This window comes from Staurois parvus, unplaced genomic scaffold (genome assembly GCF_062004578.1).
Source record: "Staurois parvus isolate SC_StPar_1 unplaced genomic scaffold, SC_StPar_1.0 ptg000068l, whole genome shotgun sequence".
NCBI classification, from domain to species: domain Eukaryota; kingdom Metazoa; phylum Chordata; class Amphibia; order Anura; family Ranidae; genus Staurois; species Staurois parvus.
This window is the reverse complement of record NW_028317864.1, coordinates 8,137,399-8,157,824: the sequence shown is the minus strand read 5'-3', so window position 1 is coordinate 8,157,824 and position 20,426 is coordinate 8,137,399. Positions and strand designations below refer to the sequence as shown.

Sequence of the window (20,426 nt, the reverse complement as noted above, 5' to 3'; positions counted from 1 at the left end):
GCTCCCATATTCTGTTCTGAAGTAGGCCTATGCTAAACTGTCATCAGGAAGTATAAATAAAAATTAATAAAGGGGCTGAAAAATGTACCTTTCCTGAAGAACATGCTGTCCAAGGTTTGTGTTCGTTCTGGCCACATGTTTGAAGTCCTAGGCACTTGATTCTGTGATCTTTGCTAATGAGAGTCCAGAATCAGAGTTCAGAGGGCCTGTTCCTCCCCTCTTCACTAGAGATCATGTGACCAAGTGCCTAGGCACACACATGTGGCCAGAACCAAAAATAGCAAGTATTTATCTCTGTCTATCACTTTATTTATCCATCCCAGCAAGACTTTTATCATAGCTTCATATCGAAACATAGGTCTGTTCTAAGATGCAAAGGACGTCAGGATGTACAGGATTGGATGAGAACTAAGCAAGATCAATAGAAAGCTTAAAGCGATAGTAAAGATTTTTTTTTTTTTGTAAAATAACAAACATGTCTATACTTACTTGCTATGTGCATTGGTTCTACACAAATCAGCCTGGATCCTCCTCTTCTCTGGTCCCCCACAGGCTCTCCTGGCTCCTCCTTTCCGTCAGGTGACCCCATAGCAAGCAGCTTTCTATGAGGTCACCCGCTGCTCCATGTGTCCATTCACACACAGAGATGTGGATTGGCCCCGCCCCCTATTTCTCCTCATTGGCTGACTGGCTGTGATTGACAGCAGTGGGAGCTAATGTCTTCTGCTTGTTGTCTCAGCCATTGAGGAGGCAGAGATCTGGGACAGCCGAGGCTGTCGTGCACATTGCAGGATCTCTTTGGAGCTCAGGTAAGTATTGTGGGGCTGCTGCATGCAGAAGGTTTTTTTCTTCAGGCATAGAGCGCATGAAAGCAAAAGCTGCTTGAAGCAGGTCACACCTTGCTGGTCAGAAGGTAGACAACTGCAGGTCACATCTACTATCTGTCAGTGAATTCTGAATGATCTCAAAAGTGCCTCCAACTGATGTTAAACTGACACCATGAACACAAGCCCTGTAACACATCCAAATCCTAATTGGAATACAGTTAGTTTGGTAGAGTATTGTGTCATACACAACTGGTAAGTTTTATTGATTTCATAAAATACTATTTTCACCTTTCTTTCATCATTTTTTTTGTACCTCAGTACTTTTCTATCTTCTATGCATCCACTTCCTTTCTACATGCATTCACTCCAAGGCAGGTTTCTTGATGGTGAAAATGCCAGAACATGCCAGCAACAATAAAGGCTGCCATGCTTGGCTTAAATTTGGGCCAATTCTTGCTGAATCAGTCTAAGTTCTAGCCATGGGTGCCCCTGTCGGAACCAGGTGGCTCAACAAAATTAGTTGTTCAATCGGCATTTGGCAAAGGAGCCTTTTTTTCTATAGAATGATTGATTGCCCCTTATTTTCATGGCAGTTTGCCAACAATACAAAGTGCATTGGCAGCCCTTTGTGTCTTGATTGTCACTTGCCTATCACAAGAAAGTTAAAGTCCGATGTTATGAATACGCGAATGGGGTTTTGTACAGTATGTCACCTGGACATGGATATTTTAATTCACATACGATTGTTTAGTCTGTTTTGTCCATTCATGTCTTTTTTACTTGTCGAATTTACAGTGTAAGATGTTTGAATCCACACTGAAGCTTTATTCAAAATTTGCGCAATAAAAACTGATATTTTAAGATACCTGGCATTAAGGTTGGTTTTTCAGGACATTTCATCTTATATGATATTTGTTACCAGTAGTAACCACTTTTGTCCATCCTGGGAAGCTTGTTTTTTACAGTATGTCATCCAACCTTCTGAGATGAAAAAGAGGGACACTTTTTAACCACTTAAGCTTCAGAAGATTTTACCCCCTTCATGAACAGGCACTGCTAATTTAACTGACAATTGCACGGCCATGCAAAGCTATACCCTAATTAAATTTATAAAAATTTTTTAACACAAATAGAGCTTTCATTTGGTGATATTTGATCACAACTCGAAGTTTCAGCTCCCTCCATTAATTTTGTATAGGATTATGGTCTGGAAACTGGCTAGGCCACTCCATAACCTTGATGTAATTCTTCTTGAGCCACTCCTTTGTTGCTTTGGCGGTATGTTTTGGGTCATTGTCATGCTGGAAGACCCATCTACGACCCACATTCAGTGTTCTGGCTGAGGGAAGAAGGTTCTCACCCAAGATTTTACAATACATGGCCCCGTCCATTGTCCCCTCAATGCAGCAAAGTCGTCCTGCACCTTTAGCAGAGAAACAGACCCAAAGAATAAAGTTTCTACCTCTGTGCTTGACTGTAGGCATGGTGTTCTTAGGGTCATCGTCAGTATTTTTCTTCCTCCAAACACAGCTAGTAGAGTTAATGCCAAAGAGCTCCATTTTGGTCTCATCTGACCACAGCACTTTCTTCCAATCCTTCTCTGAATCATTTAATGTTCATAAGAAAACTTCAGATTGTCCTGTACATGTGCCTTCTTGAGGAGGGGGACCTTGCGGGCACTGCAGGATTTCAGTCTATGGCGGCGTATTGTGTTACCAATGGTTTGACTGTGGTCCCAACTACCTTGTGATCATGCACAAGCTCTTCCTGTGTAGTTGTGGGCTGATCCCTCACATTTCTCATGATCATTCTTACCCATGAGATGAAATCTTGCATGGAGCTTCAGACCAAGGGCGATTAATGGTTATTTTGTATTTTTTCCATTTGGGAATAATGGCTCTAACAGTTGTCTCCTTCTCAGCAAGCTTCTTGCTGATGGTCTTGTAGCCTATTCCAGCCTTGTGCAGCTCTACAATCTTGTCCCTGATGACCTTTGACAGCTCTTTGGTCTTGCCCATGATGTAATAGGCATTTGAATAGATGAAAGAGATTCTGTGGACAGGTGTCTTTTGTAAACATAATGAGTTGTCATTGGGAGCACCTTCTTAAATTGACAGGACTATTCTATGTACCACATGAGCACAAAGCCAGTCTGTGGGAGCCAGAATTATTGTTGGTTGGTAAGGGTCAAATACTTATTTTACTCACTGAACTGCAACTCAATTTATAACGTTTGTATCATGTGTTTTTTCTGGATTTTTGATTGATATTTTGTCCCTATCATTTAAATTACACCTATAATAAAAAATGATAGTCCCTTCATTTCTTTGTAAGCAGGCAAACTTACAAAATCTGCAGGGGATCAAATAATTATTTTCCCCACTGTACATACTGGAATTTTTATTTATTTATTTGAATACTAGTAATGGCAGTGGTCAGCGACTTATAGTGGGACTGTGACAGGGTGACTGGCAATATGACACTGACACTTTGTGGAAACTAAATAATTAACACTGACATCTCCGGAGACACTAACAGTGACCAGTGCTAATACTACTGTACTAATGACACAGGTTGGGAAGGGGTTAACATCTAGGGGCAATCAAAGGGCTAACTGTGTGCCTAACAGTGTGTACTGCATGTAATATGTGCTTCTTTTACTAAGTGACTAAGTGCCTGTTTTTACTCCTTGCTTTGCAGGGGGGAAAAAACAGACACATCTCTGTTGTCTGTACAGAGCTCTGTGGTTTTTGTCAATACAAAGCTCTGTTCTGTTCACTCAGCTGATCAGCATGTCCCAGACATAAATCATTGACCAGGACCTGCTGATCGGCTTATGCTGTAGCGACTGACAGCACAAATTGAGTGGCAGCCGTGCACCCCCTACCTGAAAATGCTGGATCACGTATATATATGTGATCCAGCAAACAGCAGCCACCCTGTAGCACTATATCTACAGGAGCCAGTCCACAAGTGGTTAAGCTGGCCATAAACAGAGCAAATTTTTGTCAGTTCCTAATGAGCCAGATTAAATTTGCTCCTTGACTGGCCCTGTTGGTACCCTCCCACTCGACATCCTTCAATCTGAAAATTAGAGCTGTTGGGTATAAAATTTCCAGCCAGACAGTGACTATATCCAATCAGAAGCAACCACGGCTTGGGTACTCTGACAGCTGCAGTTACTGGCTGTCAAAATACAATTGGTAGCAAGGAAGATTCATTAATCTGTGTTGTTTAGTGTTTATGGAGAAATCTATGCATGTATGGCTAGCTTTAGTGTTGGTACAGTCACTTTTAGTCCCCTTCAGAAGAACCAAGGTGCAAAGGTGACAACGCAGGAGAGCCATTTATTGACGAGGACAGAATGTTGCCATGTTATAACAGATGTGCCTAAATAGGAACCTTTATGGCAGGACCACCACGTATTATTTTAATGAAAACTGAAGGTTTAATAATGACCTTTCGATTTATAATAACATGTTAAAGATTTTTGTGCTACATTGTTGATTGGGTTTCCATATACTGTAACTTCTATACCCTGGTGACACATTTCACTCACAGATTTGCGTATCAGTGAATGTAAACACAAATAATTGTTGCTAATTGTTCTGCTATTATGGCCTTTGCTTACTTTCACTATAATATTTGATTCTTCTCCCCTTCATTCTTTTTTTTGGATGAACGTTACATTGTGTTGTTACTATCCGTCCACATATTATCTGCGCCTCTTTGAGAATTTTGTAGAACATTTAAAGGTAAAAAAAATTGCTGTGAGTCAGTAGTGTGACTAACTAGCTTAGGTATTCCTTTTCAGCAGCAGAGTGTCCCTTGAAATCATTTTAACATGTTTGGAGCCTGCGATCTGGCTGTCTATGTCCAGCCTTACTGTCGCATTAGGCAAAGTGTCTTCACCAACTGTACCGTGAAAAGAACGCGATTTTGTTCGTCAGCAACAGCCTTGCTGCTGTGTGGTATGCAGGAGATTAGGCAGAATGATGGTGCCAGGCTCACAAGGTAATAAGCACCATGTCATTGTGCAGCCACTCCTTTATTTTCAGGTACAGAGAGCTGCCCAGCCAGACTAACCAGTTTAAGGCAAAACATTGCCTGTTACAACTGAACTCTCATTTCCCTATCCCCTAGCAGAGCTGGAGCTCCCTTTTCTCTAATGTGATTGTTTCTAAAGCCATTTCAACACAATTCTCTGCATTTGCACAGCCACTGTGTTTTACAGCCCCTGTGCCTCTAGCTTGTAACCAGCACCCCCTCTCTCTCAGCCCTCTCCTTCCTTTGTAGAGCTGTCTCTCCCTTCCCCTCCTGCACACACTGTGCTGCTGCTTATCTCAGTGTCTTTGCTTTGCTGCTTCCTCTTTATAGAACACATTGTCAGCCTCTACATACACATTTGCCCTGCACACTCTCTACTTTAGTTGTGCGGCAGAAGGGTTTTTTTTTTTTTGCTGTATTCTCTCCCCGCTCTGCCATGCAGGCACCAAATCTCACCTCTCTGAGGTTTGAGGCGCGTTTTCCGAGCTGCCAAGTGCTAGCGGAGGAAGAATAATCTTTGCTGCTGAATGTCCTTGATGCCTAGAATAGAAGATCTCAACAAGACAAACATGCATTTAACAGTATTAACAATCTCCTATTATAGGCAGGTGTGTATTAAAAAGAAAATAGACTAAAATAAAATTGAGCATGGAGCAGAAACAAAGTCTATACTTTTGTACTCAACAGGAAGAGTCTATAATTAAATTATAGGCTCGATTAAGGGCTTATTTATATCAGATGCAGTCAAACACATTTTTAAATGCAGTTCGAATGCATATGGAAGAAAAATGAAGGTATTTCAGTGAGCCTGCTACATCTTTTGCACATAAATGCACCACCAATGCACGTGAATGCAACTCAGTAAAAAATAAATAAATAATGCCTAAAAAATGCATCGCAAATGCAACAAAAATGCACTACAAATATGCTGCAAACGCATTACAAATGCATGAAAACGCACATGTGGAACTGCACACCAAATATAAACGCAGTGTAAAAGAGCCATAGTCAGTCCACCCAAAACTGATATTTCACTTATGGGTAAATGATGGTGATCTAATTTACCCTTTGGCTTGTTCTGATTCTCTCTAGCTCTGTCTTTCTTCAATGAGTCTGACTCCGCCTTCTGCGCAAGGTCAGAAATAAAGCAACGCACAGAGCGAGAGCTCCTGGCTGTGGGAGGTTAGCAGAACTCCAGTGCAGAGATATCACAGCTGAAGCCCCTGAATGCTTCAAGATGGGTATATAGCCTTGACCTCTTTCGTACCTATGTAACCCTTGGTGTCTCATTTAATATACAGTTTTATATTATGCAGTAAATAATAACAAAGTGGGTCGCGACCCTCGCATTACAGACATCCATGGGCTTATTTGGAAATGCAATACACTAACTGCTATTAGCCAATCAGATCTCAGCTTTTATCAACTGCGGTGGGAACAATGAAACACAGTTGCAAGCCGTGGTTTCTGAGAACATTTGCTAATTTAAAAAAAGATGTGAACCCTAAAGCTGATGTCAGACGGGCGACTCTGCCGCTAGTAATTTGTGGAAACCGCCAGCAGCAGGATCATGAAGAGGCTGCCTGTTTGTCCTTATGGAATCGTTTCCTTTGTAGCTAAGGCAGTAAGATGTCACTCCCATAACTAGCAACTGAGATTCAGCAGCAACAGAACCACATCTCGCTGCGTCTGGCTACTGAGGGATAAGCCAAGGAAAAAAAATATATATATATATGGCCAGCACACCATAAAGAGAATCTCACATGCTTACTGAGATCTCGATTGCAGAACATGCAGTAAAATCCACCACCATTTTTGAGACTCGCAGGTCCCCTTTCTCAAGGTAATAGATGGCGAGAGAGGGAGCAGTTTTAAAGAGACGCGTAGCCTTTTGCGATCCTGCCTCTGGCGATTTGTCTCTAGCGACCTTCCTGACAGCCTAACTAAATTATGTTTATTTTGCTAAAGCACTGTGTATCATAAACAAATGCCGCTAAAAACTAAAAAAAATCTTTTGTTGCATCTCAGTGCTGCGATCTGCAATCACTTTCTGGCTACACGCAATCCAGTGATGGCGGCTTAATGAGACACTTGTCGTAACATGGTGACAACGCAGGAGGAAAATTTGAGAGGGACAAAGCATTGTCACCGTATAACAGGAATTGCCTGAACAAGGACTTTACTTGCAGGATCAATAGTTATTTTATTAGAAAAAAAACAGTAGCTGGAAAAATATTGAACATTTTTCAGAAATATTAACATGAGCGTTTAGTGATTTGGTTAGCATGTGATTTAAACAAGTGACAAGGCTGTGTTGTCACCCTGACTGTGCTCCTAAAAGCATCATTGTGATCTTTCTTTGCTGCTGATCATTATATTACATTAGGACTGAGAGCTGCTGCCTTGAGCTGCACAGCTAAAGTCGAGCTGTGGAAGCTTTGAAGAAGTTTGAAAAATCCCAGCAATCCCGCCACGGTGTGTCAGGGGATAAGAACTGCGAGCGATAAGCTCTTTCTTGCAAAGATTTGGAAATATTGGTATCATCACACCTTCCCAACAAGCTCAGGCTGCAATTCCCACAGAGCGCCACTAGGAGGAGCTCTGGCAACTGCTTACAGACCCAGCAATGGGAGTAGATGGCTTGGACTGGGCTTGCTTTGCTATAAACATTCAGCCTCTTATTTTCTCGCACAAAATAAAGCTAAACGTTTGCAGAAAGAGCCGCTTCAATAGGCAACATTAGTTTAGGTTAAAATGCAGTCTGCAGTTTTTTCTTCCTCCCCCCTTCTAGTTTTAATTGCTTCTACTAAAGGAAAAGCCACTGCTTGAATTTTCCTTTTCTCCCTTTATGGTATGCTGTACACATAAATATAAAATAGGGTTGCAATAGTCTGCAGAGCACAAGATCGATTCAATCGACTGAGCTGCTCCTGCAAAACACAACTGCCTGTTTTATGCTTCTCCTGAACTTTACTGGTTGATGAGGACTCAGCCTGCCTCTTGGATTCCAATAATTCAACATTTCAAGATTGATGGAGGCTCTTCTGAAATGAAAATCCACTCTAGGATTTTTTGACCTGGCTAGGACAGAGAGTAGATCTGATAGGGTTTCATTAGATTTTTGGAATGTAATTCTTGAGTGAATGGTAGAAGTAGTCACAGGTTCTAATTACCATCCCTCATTTGTTCCCATCAGGGAAACAAAACACCACCAAGTGGCACAGGGAAGAGACAACAAAAACAAATAGGAAAGTTTTCATTGGTAGAGTCAATGACTTTGTGATTACTTCTAGTCTATGGTATTTTTGGAGCATTTTGCCACCTGGATCAGTGTTTATACCCCGACTTGAGGAAGGAAAATCTCTTTAAAGCCAAGGTATTTGCTAAAACATAACCATGAACAATAGACCACGCCGCCTGCACACCAAAACATTCCAGAAACCAGGGCTGCACAAATCCCAGGAGCCAATATTCCTAAAACAAAAATTAAAGGCAGTGGCTAGGTTTTGAGGTTCTCTAGTTGTTAATGGACCTGGCTCCTGGACTGGACAGACTGCTTCCTGAATTTCAGATTAATTTGTCCACCAAATGCCATAAAGTCACCAGAAGAAGCCTTCTCCTGGTTACTTTACAATACAGTCAAGATTAGGTGTATGTGAGATATGCTTCATCATTTGCCCATCCTTGCCATAAACCAAAATAAAAGTCACCAGCAGAAGATTTCTCCTGCTGACTTTATAATGTTCATGTTAAAGAACATCTTGGTTTACCAGTTGGCTCAGTGTTTTGTCCACCCTCCCCTTAAACCAACTTCAAGCTGCCAGTAGAAGCCTTCTCCTGGTGACTCAATGGGGTTCAGGTTAAATTATGGTACAGGCACAATTATGGTATGGGTGATGTGGTTCAAATTTGTGGTCCAGCCTTATGACAACTTCTAGTCACTAGTAGAAGCCTTCTCCTGGTCACCTGACAATAGAGTTCAGGTTAAAGAATAGTTTTGGTATGGGTGATGGTGGTAGGGTGGTCCATAATCTTTGAGCCACATCATCCATACCAAAAAAAAAAAAGTGTTCTTTAATCTGAACTCTATTGTTAAGTGACCAGGAGATTGCTTCTACTGGTGACTTGAAGTTGGTGTTAGGGTGGTCCTTGAACTTTGAAACCACAACTTCCAACACATTCTCCTGGTCACTTGCCAGAGTTTAGGTTAAAGAACAATTCTAGTATAGGTGATGTGGTTGAACATGTATGGACCACCCTAGCTCCAACTTCAAGTCAGCAGTAGAAACTTCCTGGTAACTTGGCAATAGGAGTTGAGTTAGAACATTTGGGTGTTGAGTGATATTATTCAAAATTGATGGGTCTACTGTAGCACCCTTATTCCTGACCATAGGCAACCAGTGCAGATGCGACTATCACCCTTCAAAAATAGAACTATTAGACACCCAGCAGATCATTTAATAAGAAAAATGTACAAAGTGTAGTATCCAATCTCACTGATTCAGGAGTCTCCAAAAAGGGTGACAGCTGATTGGTTGCCATGGCGTAACCAAAATTTGCACATCATTGTCTGACCCATCAGTAAGGCACAGATCATTTCCGCCCAGAACTTTCAAAAAGTTTAATACTCAAAAGTTCTTAGTTTCCAGACCCTAAGGCTTTATGCCTCAATACCCAATTTATGCTTAGCTAGGATTTGAGCTGAAGGAGAGACAGTGAAAACTCCAGTTGAATTGCATAAAGTTTTTGTTTTTATTTAAGATTATAAATTTAAACAAATAAATCTGAACAGTTTACCCGGTGATAATACAGTTCAATATACACAAAATACAGGAGTCGTTAGCACAAAAATAAAAACGTTTGGCAACGTATTTTAATACACATAGTGCTTGTAAGTGAGAATGTTGGCATGGCAGGTTTTATCCTAAACCACCTTTTTACAACAAAAGGATTAAATGCCAAAAAAATATATAAAAATATATATAAAACAAAAAACTTAAACAAAACATGGACAGATCACAAGACCATACAATGCTGGTTTCATGAAAGTTAAATGAAGGCTGAAATTAGTACAAGTGAACTTTAGAATATAAGGGGGGGGGGGGGGTTGGAGTGGGGGGTACTGCACATGGTCCAAAGAAAGGGTTTAAAATTCAGCAAGGTATAGAAAACATAAAAAGGTGACACGCTATAAAAATATGGTTTGGGTTGAGGTGCTCTGTGGAGTTTCCAGGGATGGAGAATGCTGTTGATATTAGTGACAATGACAATCTGCCCCAAGCCCCCCAAACCAACCCTCCCAATATAGCCAAAACTGCATTGTACACTGCACACTACTGAAGTCACAACACAGTGGAGAAAGAAAAAAAAAAAAAAAAGGGAATAAAGTTAAAATGTTACTATTTCTGCCTTCATAACCCAAGGACAAAGGGCTGCAGACAAGAGGAGGAAAGATCACCAGGAATATGAACACCACTTTAGCTATTTCCCCAGAATATCTTGTGAGTGGTTTCAGGATGTGCCAAGAAAAAAAAAAAAAGTGGCTAACTGAGCCAGTCACAGAGAAAAAATGCCCAGCAAGGCTGGGGTTAAGCTAACCCCAGCACACACCAGGCAGACTCCCCCTTTAAGGGTACATATAACTCTCTATGGAGTTGTGGGGGTCTGAAGTTCCCTTTACAGCCCACCCTGCGAGCTTCAAGGAGAACCCCCCCTCCCCCCCAAAAAAAGAAAAAAATGAATGTGACTGCAACCCCTTCATCTGCAGCCTCTGCCTTGGGTGACACCAATAACCGACCACTTAAAAAGAAACATAATAAAATAGAAAACAAAAAAGAATTCATTAAATAGGTGCTCTCTCTTTGCAAAAATAAAGTCCAAGTTATTTTACTGTACAGTCTCTATAAAACATTTTCTATGTACAAGTCCTGAATTCAGTGCCCTTCAAAGGAGAAGACACCCCCTTTAACACCCCCCCAACCCACCCCCACCATCCATGCCAAAGAGGGGGTCCCCCTGCTAGAAAGCCACTATGGCCCGAGTCCAGGCGCCCAAGCTGGCCAGCGCCTGCTTGCCACACAAGTGCCCGTTGAGGCTCTGCTCCGAGTCCGCCTGCCTGCCCATGAGTCCGGTGAAGCCGGAGCCGAAGATGGAGATGAGGTTGGAGATGTTGGAGGAGTCGGCGGGGTGCTGCGGCGGTGGCTGCTGCTGTGCCGGCGGCTGCTGAGAGTGTTCCGGGGGAGCCAGCTGCGGGCAGTAGTCCTCGTATCTGCCCCTCTTACAGGGCACAAAGTGGGGCTCCAGTTCATCGTCCTCCTCCACCACCGAGCAGCCGTAGCTGTAGCCCGACGGGGGGTACCTGCGCTTGGCTGGCAGAGGGGAAGGGGGAGCGGTGACGGCGGCTGGTGCCACGGAGGGGAGCGCGGGGGACGGTGCGCTTTGGCACGGGCACTGGGAAGCGCAGCAGTCCTGATGGAGGAATCCGTTCTCCACAGTGGTGACAACGTGAGTGTCCAGGTCCAGCACGGTGGTCTGGCTGCAGTGTGCCGGTCCCATGCTCTCCTCCTCCAGCTCGTCCTGCTGGCAGCAGCCCCGGGGGTAGAAAGTGCCGGCCGGGTGGAGCAGCTCCTTGGCTGGGTGCGGAGTGTGGGCGCACGGCGGCAGCTCCAGCGGCTCCTCCAGTCCGGGTTCCAGGAGCTCTGCGCCGGTCTGGATCCGCGGCAGCTGGTGGTGCATCTCGTCCTCGCCTTCCTCGGGGATCTGCAGAGGGCTCAGCTCCGGGATCTCCTCCAGCTCCGGGCCGCACTCCATGGGCTGCGGTGGGTGCTGCTGCTGCCGGTACAGCTCAGCGTAGCGCTCGCTCAGGTAGAGCTGCCGGGCGTTGCGCAGCACGTAGGAGACCAGCAGGTTCTTGTGCAGCTTTATGCCGCCCCGCTGGGTGCGGGACGTGTGGATCTTCCGCAGGGATAGGCTGATCAGGCTCTGCGCGTCCAGGGCGCACTCCATCCTGCCGGGGGCTCCAGGAGAGGAGAGGGCTGCCTGTCTCCGATCACACACACGGCTCAGACCGCTCACCACTCATACAACTCCGCACCGCGCTACGGCTTGTGCTGCTTCTCCTGGGCTCCCTGACTTTTATATACGGACAGCCTGCTCCCGCCCCGCCAGCGCTCCGCCAATCGTCGGTCCGGGTTAGGCTTGATGGACGGACAGCATCCTCCCAACTTGGGCCGGATCGGCCAATAGAAGCGCGGCGGTTCCTTTGTGCTATTCAAATAGCGAAGTGAGCTGCGCTGCCGGGAATTAGAGGGACTTCAGAGACGAGGTGTGCGGGGCAGGAGGGAGAGGAGAAGAACAGGGCCCAGAGGGCCCCAAATATGGATGGAATGGGGGGTTATAAGCCGGGTCTGACAGTTCTGTACCCCTCAGATCCACCATTCAACCTGCATTGTCAATGATGGGGCTTATTCAGACATGCCAAGACATACATTATCACGCAAAATACGTTCTTGACGCGCTTTGATGCGCTGGCTAGTAACAATTTCTAAACGGTCAGCACACTCTGTAAGGGCCGATTTACACTGACCTAAAATGTATGGAAAATGCAATCCATCTATTGCAGTCGCGTTGTGACGCGCGCTGACGTCCATTGACATACATTTTAATGTCCATCAACGTGCATGCGCAGCGTTGTGGTGTGACTAGGACATGTTGGCAATGATTGTTTTTCAGATGTCCTTTTGTTGATCTGCATTTTACAACTGCACTACAACACAGATCAACGCTCTGGTGTGAACTGGTCCTCAGGCTCCATTCACACTTCACGATTTGGAATCGCATGGCGATTGCAGCACAATACACGGTGCACGTCTGGGTGCCATTATCCTTCGATCACACCCTAAATGCGATGAAATTTTGCCACAATTATCATGCAGCAATTGCTGCACACCATGTCTTTAACAATCGCATGAAGCTTCTCACCTAAAAAGGAGCAGGAGCTTCTTTTCGGATGACAAACACGCATAGGGCAGCCTATTCAAGTGAATATGTGACACGCAGAATCTGCCTCGTTCCTATTATGCAATCATGTGAATGGGACCTCAAGGCCATAGGGACTTTTGTGACACGCTTGCAGCACATTTCCATTAACAATGGAAGCAATTGGCAAACAACACGTGTCAGATCACTTTTGTAGCAACATGATGCTAACTACCATGTGAACAACACTGGGCACTTTTTGACAGGCATTCGTGGAGCTTCAAAAACACTCATGAAACGCCTGCTTGAGAAGACTGAAATCAATGAATATCTGTGACTGTAGGCAAAGTGATAGTAAACCCACATTTGTATTTGTAAAGAGGAGTCCACAAATGCTGCTTCTTCTTCTTGCTTCTTCCACTTTAAAACTGTTTATTGACTTCAGATCAGCTCAGTCCCACCTATCTGCGGGTGTCTCTATAGCTAGTTGCTAAGGAGGCACCCACGTGCACATTCTCCTGTCCATGGACACACACAGCGCTCTAAAGACACACCCCTACTCCCTACTCACAGTAAGGAAGGTTGGGATAGTGGACAGATAAACATCCATACTCACCAATGCTGCAGCTATCCCACATTAATCCCGAGAAAGTTAATGACCACATGACTGCGGATCACTCAGCTCTCAGTCTGCTCTGCTATTCTCCTCCAGCTCTCACTGAAGTGCAGGGGAGGGGGCAGGCACAGCTCGCTCCAGCTTTCAGCCGTGCACTAAGAGCAGGGGCGGACTGACCATTTGTAAACTCGGGCACTGCCCGAGGGCCTGGGGTCAGTAGGGGGCCCCATGAGATGCCCCTGGTACCTTTTTCATAGGCTTTTTTGAGTTTGGGCAAGGACACAGGGGCCCCATGATTCCCTATTGCCCGGGGGCCCCATGAGTTGTCAGTCCGCCCCTGACTAAGAGGCAGTGTTAGCTGTCACTCAGGTAGCTGGGTGGATCCTGACAATATTGGAGGGGCTCTGCTGCATCAGCTGATAGTGGGAAAAAGCCTGTTATCAGCTGACTCTAGGTCACAGGAGAGCAAAAGTACTTTTGTGATCCACTAGAGATGTATGCTTTGGCTGTACTTCTCTTTTCGGCTCCATTCACACTTGGCATTTCCATAACGCGCAACAAAGTGCATGTTTTGTTGTTTGTATCGAGAACACATTGAATTGCGGTGCTTTTAATTGTTAACGTCACACCAAGGGCGGGTAGCAGGCACGTATTTGCTGGACTATTTTATTGCACGGCAAACGTCCTACAAATGTACCAAAACAAATGGTGAAAAAAAGCGCCAGGATTGGCTCCAGAAATGCAGCTGTCTTTGTAGAAGCAAAGCTTTGCTTCTCTGTGTCAGAACCTCCAGCAAGGACAGTGATCAGCACAGCAGTGACATCACCAAATCTCACTCCAGATCCTCTGGGCCCAGAAGTTAGAGGCAGCATTTCCTTAGATCTTACACTGCAGATATACAAGTACAGTATGATACTGAAACTGAAGACTGACATGCCATCAACATAATAGAACAAGTCCATGAATGTATGTTCTACAAGAATCTTCATAGACCCACGGGGGATTTTTTACTGCTGTTTTTCTTTTATAAAAATAACCACTTCAATTATCTGTAGGATGGATGAATTGAATTATATATTTTTACAGATTTGTACACCAGAAATAAAAGAGGGACAGTTCAGAAGGTTGGGAACACAGGAATTTGGTTTCAAAAGATGGACAATCCCAGCAAACAAAGGGTAGTAAGCTGGCCATACATGTAAAGATTTCTCCTGTTCAGCCCAAAGGGATGAAGGAAGAAAATCAAGATTTACCCCATTCATGCTAAAGAGCTAAAGCTGGCCATACACAGAAATATCTTTCTGTTCACCCTGCAGGCTGCATGGAAAAAACATTTTCAGATTCCTCCATCCACACTACACAGTCACAGTGGGAGATTTGTCTGTCTGCACTATTTTATTTTGACAGCCAGGCCATCCAGTCATCAAAATACCAGAACAGTACCTTCAGCTGATTGGACGCAGACACTATTCAACTGATAACTTTCCGCCCGGCTTCTTCCATTACACAACCAAAGGGGTTCAGGAAGGAGGCAGCTGCCAGGGCCAGTCACTCAGCAAATTTCAGGCGGTTAATCAGGAACTGTCTAAAATTTGCTCCATGTACAGACAGCGTAAGGGCTTGTTCACACCAGGTGCGGTGCCAGAACGAGTGCAAAAACATACATTTTCTCAGACCACAGAAAAATGCCGTCTTTTGCAGATGAACACAGGTGCCATTAATTCTCAAACATCTAGCAAATATGTGTGCGTTTGCGCCCCCCCCCCCCAAATGCTGTTATCTTCAAAATCCTGCTGACACCTTTTTTGCGTGTTTCATGCCCACAGGGCAGCCCATTAAAATTAAAAGGCTTCCCTGAAGTGCAGCGCACAGGAAAGTGCAAAAAAAGCATGCACGCTCAGAGGCACCAAATGGTGTGAATGAGCCTAGTCCAGTGGCTAGTGGCTATTGCATTGCAGTTCCACTGCAAGACAAAGTAAAATGCATTGTCTCCAGTGTGCCTGGTTCACACACTGCATTGTGCTAGTGAGTGGGTGGTGTGTGGTGAAAAAAGTACAGCAGACCAGACTTTTTTCAGCCAGGGCCAGTCACAGGGCCAGTCAGACTTTTTTCAGCAATCCATTGCTTTGCACTACATGGTGGCCAATTTCAATTAAAGTGTTACTAAACCCACACAGTAAAAGCTGTCTGTATATGCAGTAAAGAATGCTTGTTATACTCACTGTGGAACTTAAGGGGTTTATCCTCTGCATTGTGTAAACAGGCTGTGTGAGTCTGTTTTCTCTGATCCTCCCCTTCTTTTACTGTCCCCAATCCATCTGCCATAGTACAGAGAAGCAGTGGCAAGTGTGCACATGCTTTGTTTGGTGTGTATTGCTAAAGAATTTTTTTTGTTTTTGGGGGGGGGGGGAGTGCATGTGATTGGCACAGGGCAACTCAGGGCTGTCCAGACAGAGGGTCAGGGGTCATGCAGCCTCATAGGACAGTCAGAGAAGAATGAAAACTTCTCCTACAAGCTAAACCAGTGCTCTATTGGACACTTATAGAAGTTACAAGACTGCTATATACTGCTGATAAGAAAAAGTATTTAGCAGTTTAGATTTACTAAAATAATTGCATCTCCATGTTGTGTGTACTGTGGGAGACCAGATATAGTGAATGCAGGGTCCTGGGTTTAGTAACATTCTAAAGCGGAGTTCCACTCAAAAGTGGAAGCTCCGCTTATTTGCCTCCTCCTCCCCTCCACTGCCATATTTGGCACCTTTTCGAGGGGGGGGGGGGCGGATACCTGTTTTTACAGGTACCCACTCCCACTTCCAGCTCAGTTGGCGAAATGAGACGGGAGTTCGGCCCCCTCCTGCCTCCCGCAGTCTCCTGGGAACTTTCACAGGTCCCAGAAGACTGCTGGACCAATTAGGAGGCGTAGTGCGACTCGCACATGCGCAGTGGGCACCAGGCTGTGAAGCCACAAGCTGTCACAGCCTGGTGCCCACAGTAGGGATGCCGCCACTGTGCAGGAGAGAAGGGGGAGAAGGGATGGCGCAGGTGAGAACATCACTGGAGTCCAGGACAGGTAAGTGTGTGCTTATTAAAAGTCAGCAGCTACAGTTTTTGTAGCTGCTGACTTTTAATAAACACAAAAACCGCTGGAACTCCACTTTAAGTTCATTATAAAAAAAAATAGATAAATAGTGCACAGTGCGTTGTGCCGGGACCAGCTCATCGTCACTACAGTGATCTGACTGGGACCGTACCAAACACTAGCTGCTGTGTCGTTACGTAGTGGCTGGTGTGAATTAGCCATGAAGCTGGTGCTGATCAGAGCATTCTGGCAATGAAGTCCCGCTGTCAGAATACAATAGTGCAGCGGGGAGGATTGCTTCATCCACTCTGAATGTCTGGATGGGGGAATCAGCTTTGTTTGTTTTGATCAGCCAGCAGGCTGATCAAAGAAAAAAAAAGAATAATCTATGGCCAGCGTTAGTCAGCTCATACAGAATATTATGTAATTTTCTTTTCTTCCAACAGGGGTGGAAGGAAAGAAAATTTGCTTGACTCCATCATCAACACAGTGGGGTATATTTACTAAAAATTGTGCACACAGAATCTAGTGCAGCTGTACATGGTAACCAATCAGCTTCTAACTTCAGCTTGTTCTAATAGGCTTTGGCAATACAACCTGGAAGCGGATTGATTTAAGTGCAGAGCTGCAGCACATTTTGCACCATGCAGTTTTAGTAAATAACCCCCAGGGGCGGACTGACAACTCATGGGGCCCCCGGGCAATAGGGGATCATGGGGCCCCTGTGTCCTTGCCCACACTCAAAGCACACCCAAAAAAGCCTATATAAAGTACCAGGGGCATTTCATGGGGCCCCCTACTGACCCCGGGCCCTCGGGCAGTGCCCAAGTGCTTGAATGGTCAGTCTGCCCCTGATAACCCCACTCAGTGTTGATGGGGAAACCTCTCCCGCATCGCTGTTGTATTCTGCTGGTTCAACTTCAGTACAACCAGCCTGCCCATAAAGAGGTCGAATCTCGGCTGACATTTGATCCATCTATGGCCAGCTTTAGTCTTCCACTGCTGGCTATTGTGTTCTGACAGCCAGAACTCACAGCTGTCATAAAACCCAAACAGTAGCTGCATTGGATTGGCTGTAGTAATTGTTTTTTTCCTCTTGGCGCCTACAACTTCTCTGCAGAAACCTTCAGGACCATCAATGGCTCTAATTTTGGCTGATTTGCAGGAATTAGACAAAAATTGAGCAATGTGTGGGCAGCTTTAGAGCTATGGCATACATGCAGATCCGACACCTGAAATGTTTCCTTTTCAGTATCAGGAGCAGCTACAAAAAATTAAATAAAGAAAGGAAAGGAAAAAGATAGAATTACATTATGGAACATGACATGCATCACTTGAAGCACAGAGTACTATTCATTCACAGATCGTTCCCACTCACACAGATCTTGGAGCTCATGGTGAGTTTACATAAGGTGAGAATAGTGGAGTGAGATATGGAAGGATCACAGAGGAAGGGAGGGAGGGAGAGGAATTCACAAATGCTGCTGATCATCACTGTGTAAACACCAGCACGTGTCACTCTGTCACTCCCACCGACAGTCATCACACTGATAACATTGTACATTCCATCCTCTGTATTACACTCAGCATCCCCAGACCAACCCCACATCTACTGCTGCTGGCTGCATCACAGCAACTGTCACAATACATCGATGATTGCAGAGTGAATACTACCAAGTATGGGTGAGCATACATGTGAATATTTAGATAAATAACTTCAAGCTGCAACCTCCAGCAAGATCTGCCATTACATACTGGGACTTGTAGTTCTACAGGGCAGTCCCTGGCAGTGTGCCATTTTTTTTTTTAGAGAAACTAGTAATCACATCTAAAGCTCAGTCTGCACAAGTACAACAGAGAATGCACATTTTTGCTCCTTCACACACAATTTTGTGTGCTGCACTTAGGGCAGCCTGTTCATTTCAATGACTACATTCACATGGGTGTAAAAGCATACTGATCTTATCACACATGTTCTTTTCTAGCACAAAAGTTCCCACATAATGATCACAAATACTTGCATAAAATTGTCCTGCCTTTTTTTTTTTCAATATCGGTATTTGGCAATTGTGCTTATTTAAAAAAAACAAAACAATGATCATAAATACTTGCGTAAAATTGTCCTGTTTTTGTTTTGTTTTTTTTAAATATTCACAATTGCCAAATACCGATATTGAAAAAAACAAAAACAGGATAATTTTACGCAAGTATTTACGATCATTCTTTTGTTTTTTTTTAAATATGCACCATGCCAAATGCGTAAAATTGTCCTTTTTTTTTCAGTAAGTATTTATGATCATTATGTGGGAATTTTTGTACTAGAAAAGAACATGTGTAATAACATCAGTATAATTTTACACCCATGTGAATGTAGCCATTGAAATGAATGGACTACTCTAAGTACAGCACGCAAAATTGATAAATACAGATTTTTGGATTTTGTGTTACGGATCTCAGCGCAGTGTATGTTTACGTACCTTTGTGAATGTCTCTATTGAAAACAATGCAGTTGCATTCAGATCCATAAATAAAAAACACTTGTAAATGTGTTTTTGTTTTTTTTTTTACCCTGGGTTCACATATGTGCGGTGCGGTATATCGCATGTGATTTGCACAGGAACCGCACCGCATTCCTGTGCAAATCACATGCGATTTGTGTGCGGTGCAATTGTGACCATACATTTTGTATGGCTCTATTTGCACCGCACCTGCATCAGAAGCGTGCAGGACCCTCTTTTGGGTCCGCACTAGAATCAGATCACATAGGTATTCACACCTATGTGATCTGATTCTGCACATCGCACCGCGTTTTGCGGACCGCTTTTGGGGTGTTAACATACTCACCCGCAGCGGTTCACATGAAATGAACGGGGTGCGATTCTGATGCGGTGCGGAAATCGCACAGAAACCGCTGCAAATTCCTCACCACATCAGTGTGAACCAAGGCTTAAGGTCATGTGAATGAAGCTCAAAAGAAGTGCATGATTGTTTTTTAAAATTGTTATCCACTTCATCCCCAAGCCATTTCTGGCACTTTTTGTTTACATTTTAAAATTAGTATGTTTTTGCTAGAAAATGTCTTAGAACCCCCAAACATTATATTTTTTTTTTTAAAGCAGAGGCCCTAGAGAATACATTGGTGGTTTTTCACACGGTATTTGCGCAGTTGTTTTTAAAACGCAATTTTTGGAAAAAAATACACTTTTTTAAATTTTATTACAAAAAATACAAAATATGATGTTACGCCGAATAAATAGGTACCAAACATGTCATTCATTAAAATTGTGCACTCCCATGCAACTGCGACAAACAGCGTACATTTTACTATTCATAGGCGACATTTTAAAAGCCTTTACAGGTTACCACTTTAGATTTACAGAGGAGGTCTGGTGCTAGAATTACTGCCCATGATCTGACAATTGCGGTGATACCTCATATGTGTGGGACGATCGCTGTTTGTGTGTGTGCGGGACCAACGTGTGCATTTGACTTTGTGCGTGAGCACGGAGGGGCACTTTTTTGCTTTAAATTATTTACGTTTTTTTAATTTTACACTGTCACTTTAAATTTTTTTTTAATCACTTTTATTGCTGTCACAAGGAATGTAAACATCCCTTGTGACAGCAACAGGCACATGAGAGGTATTTTTATGGAGGGATCTGGGGTCTATGAGACCCCAAAACCCTCCTCTGCACTTGAAAGCATTCAAAACACCAAGATCAGTGTTTTTGAATGCTTTCAGATTTTTTTAAATATCAACTAAACTTTCAGAGTAAACCGGAAGTGATGTCAGGTCATCGCTTCTGGTTTATAATAAAAGAGAGCCGATAAAAGCCAATCCCAGTTTTGTTCGGCTGTTCGGCCAGCAAGCGGACTT

General features: G+C 43.9%; 1 protein-coding gene across 1 annotated transcript; it reads right to left on the bottom strand.

Annotated features, from left to right (window-relative positions):
• Window positions 1-9,602: 9,602 nt before the first annotated feature.
• On the bottom strand, window positions 9,603-11,976 carry IER5L (immediate early response 5 like). Its single transcript, XM_089669085.1, has one exon. The coding sequence runs from the start codon at window positions 11,877-11,879 to the stop codon at window positions 10,893-10,895; it is 987 nt and encodes a 328-aa protein (XP_089525211.1). The 5' UTR covers window positions 11,880-11,976; the 3' UTR covers window positions 9,603-10,892.
• Between the last annotated feature and the right edge of the window lie 8,450 nt (window positions 11,977-20,426).

Bases quoted from the DNA above. Each gene is read 5' to 3' on its own strand.
- IER5L (XM_089669085.1), bottom strand. From the start codon at position 11,879: ATGGAGTGCGCCCTGGACGCGCAGAGCCTGATCAGCCTATCCCTGCGG.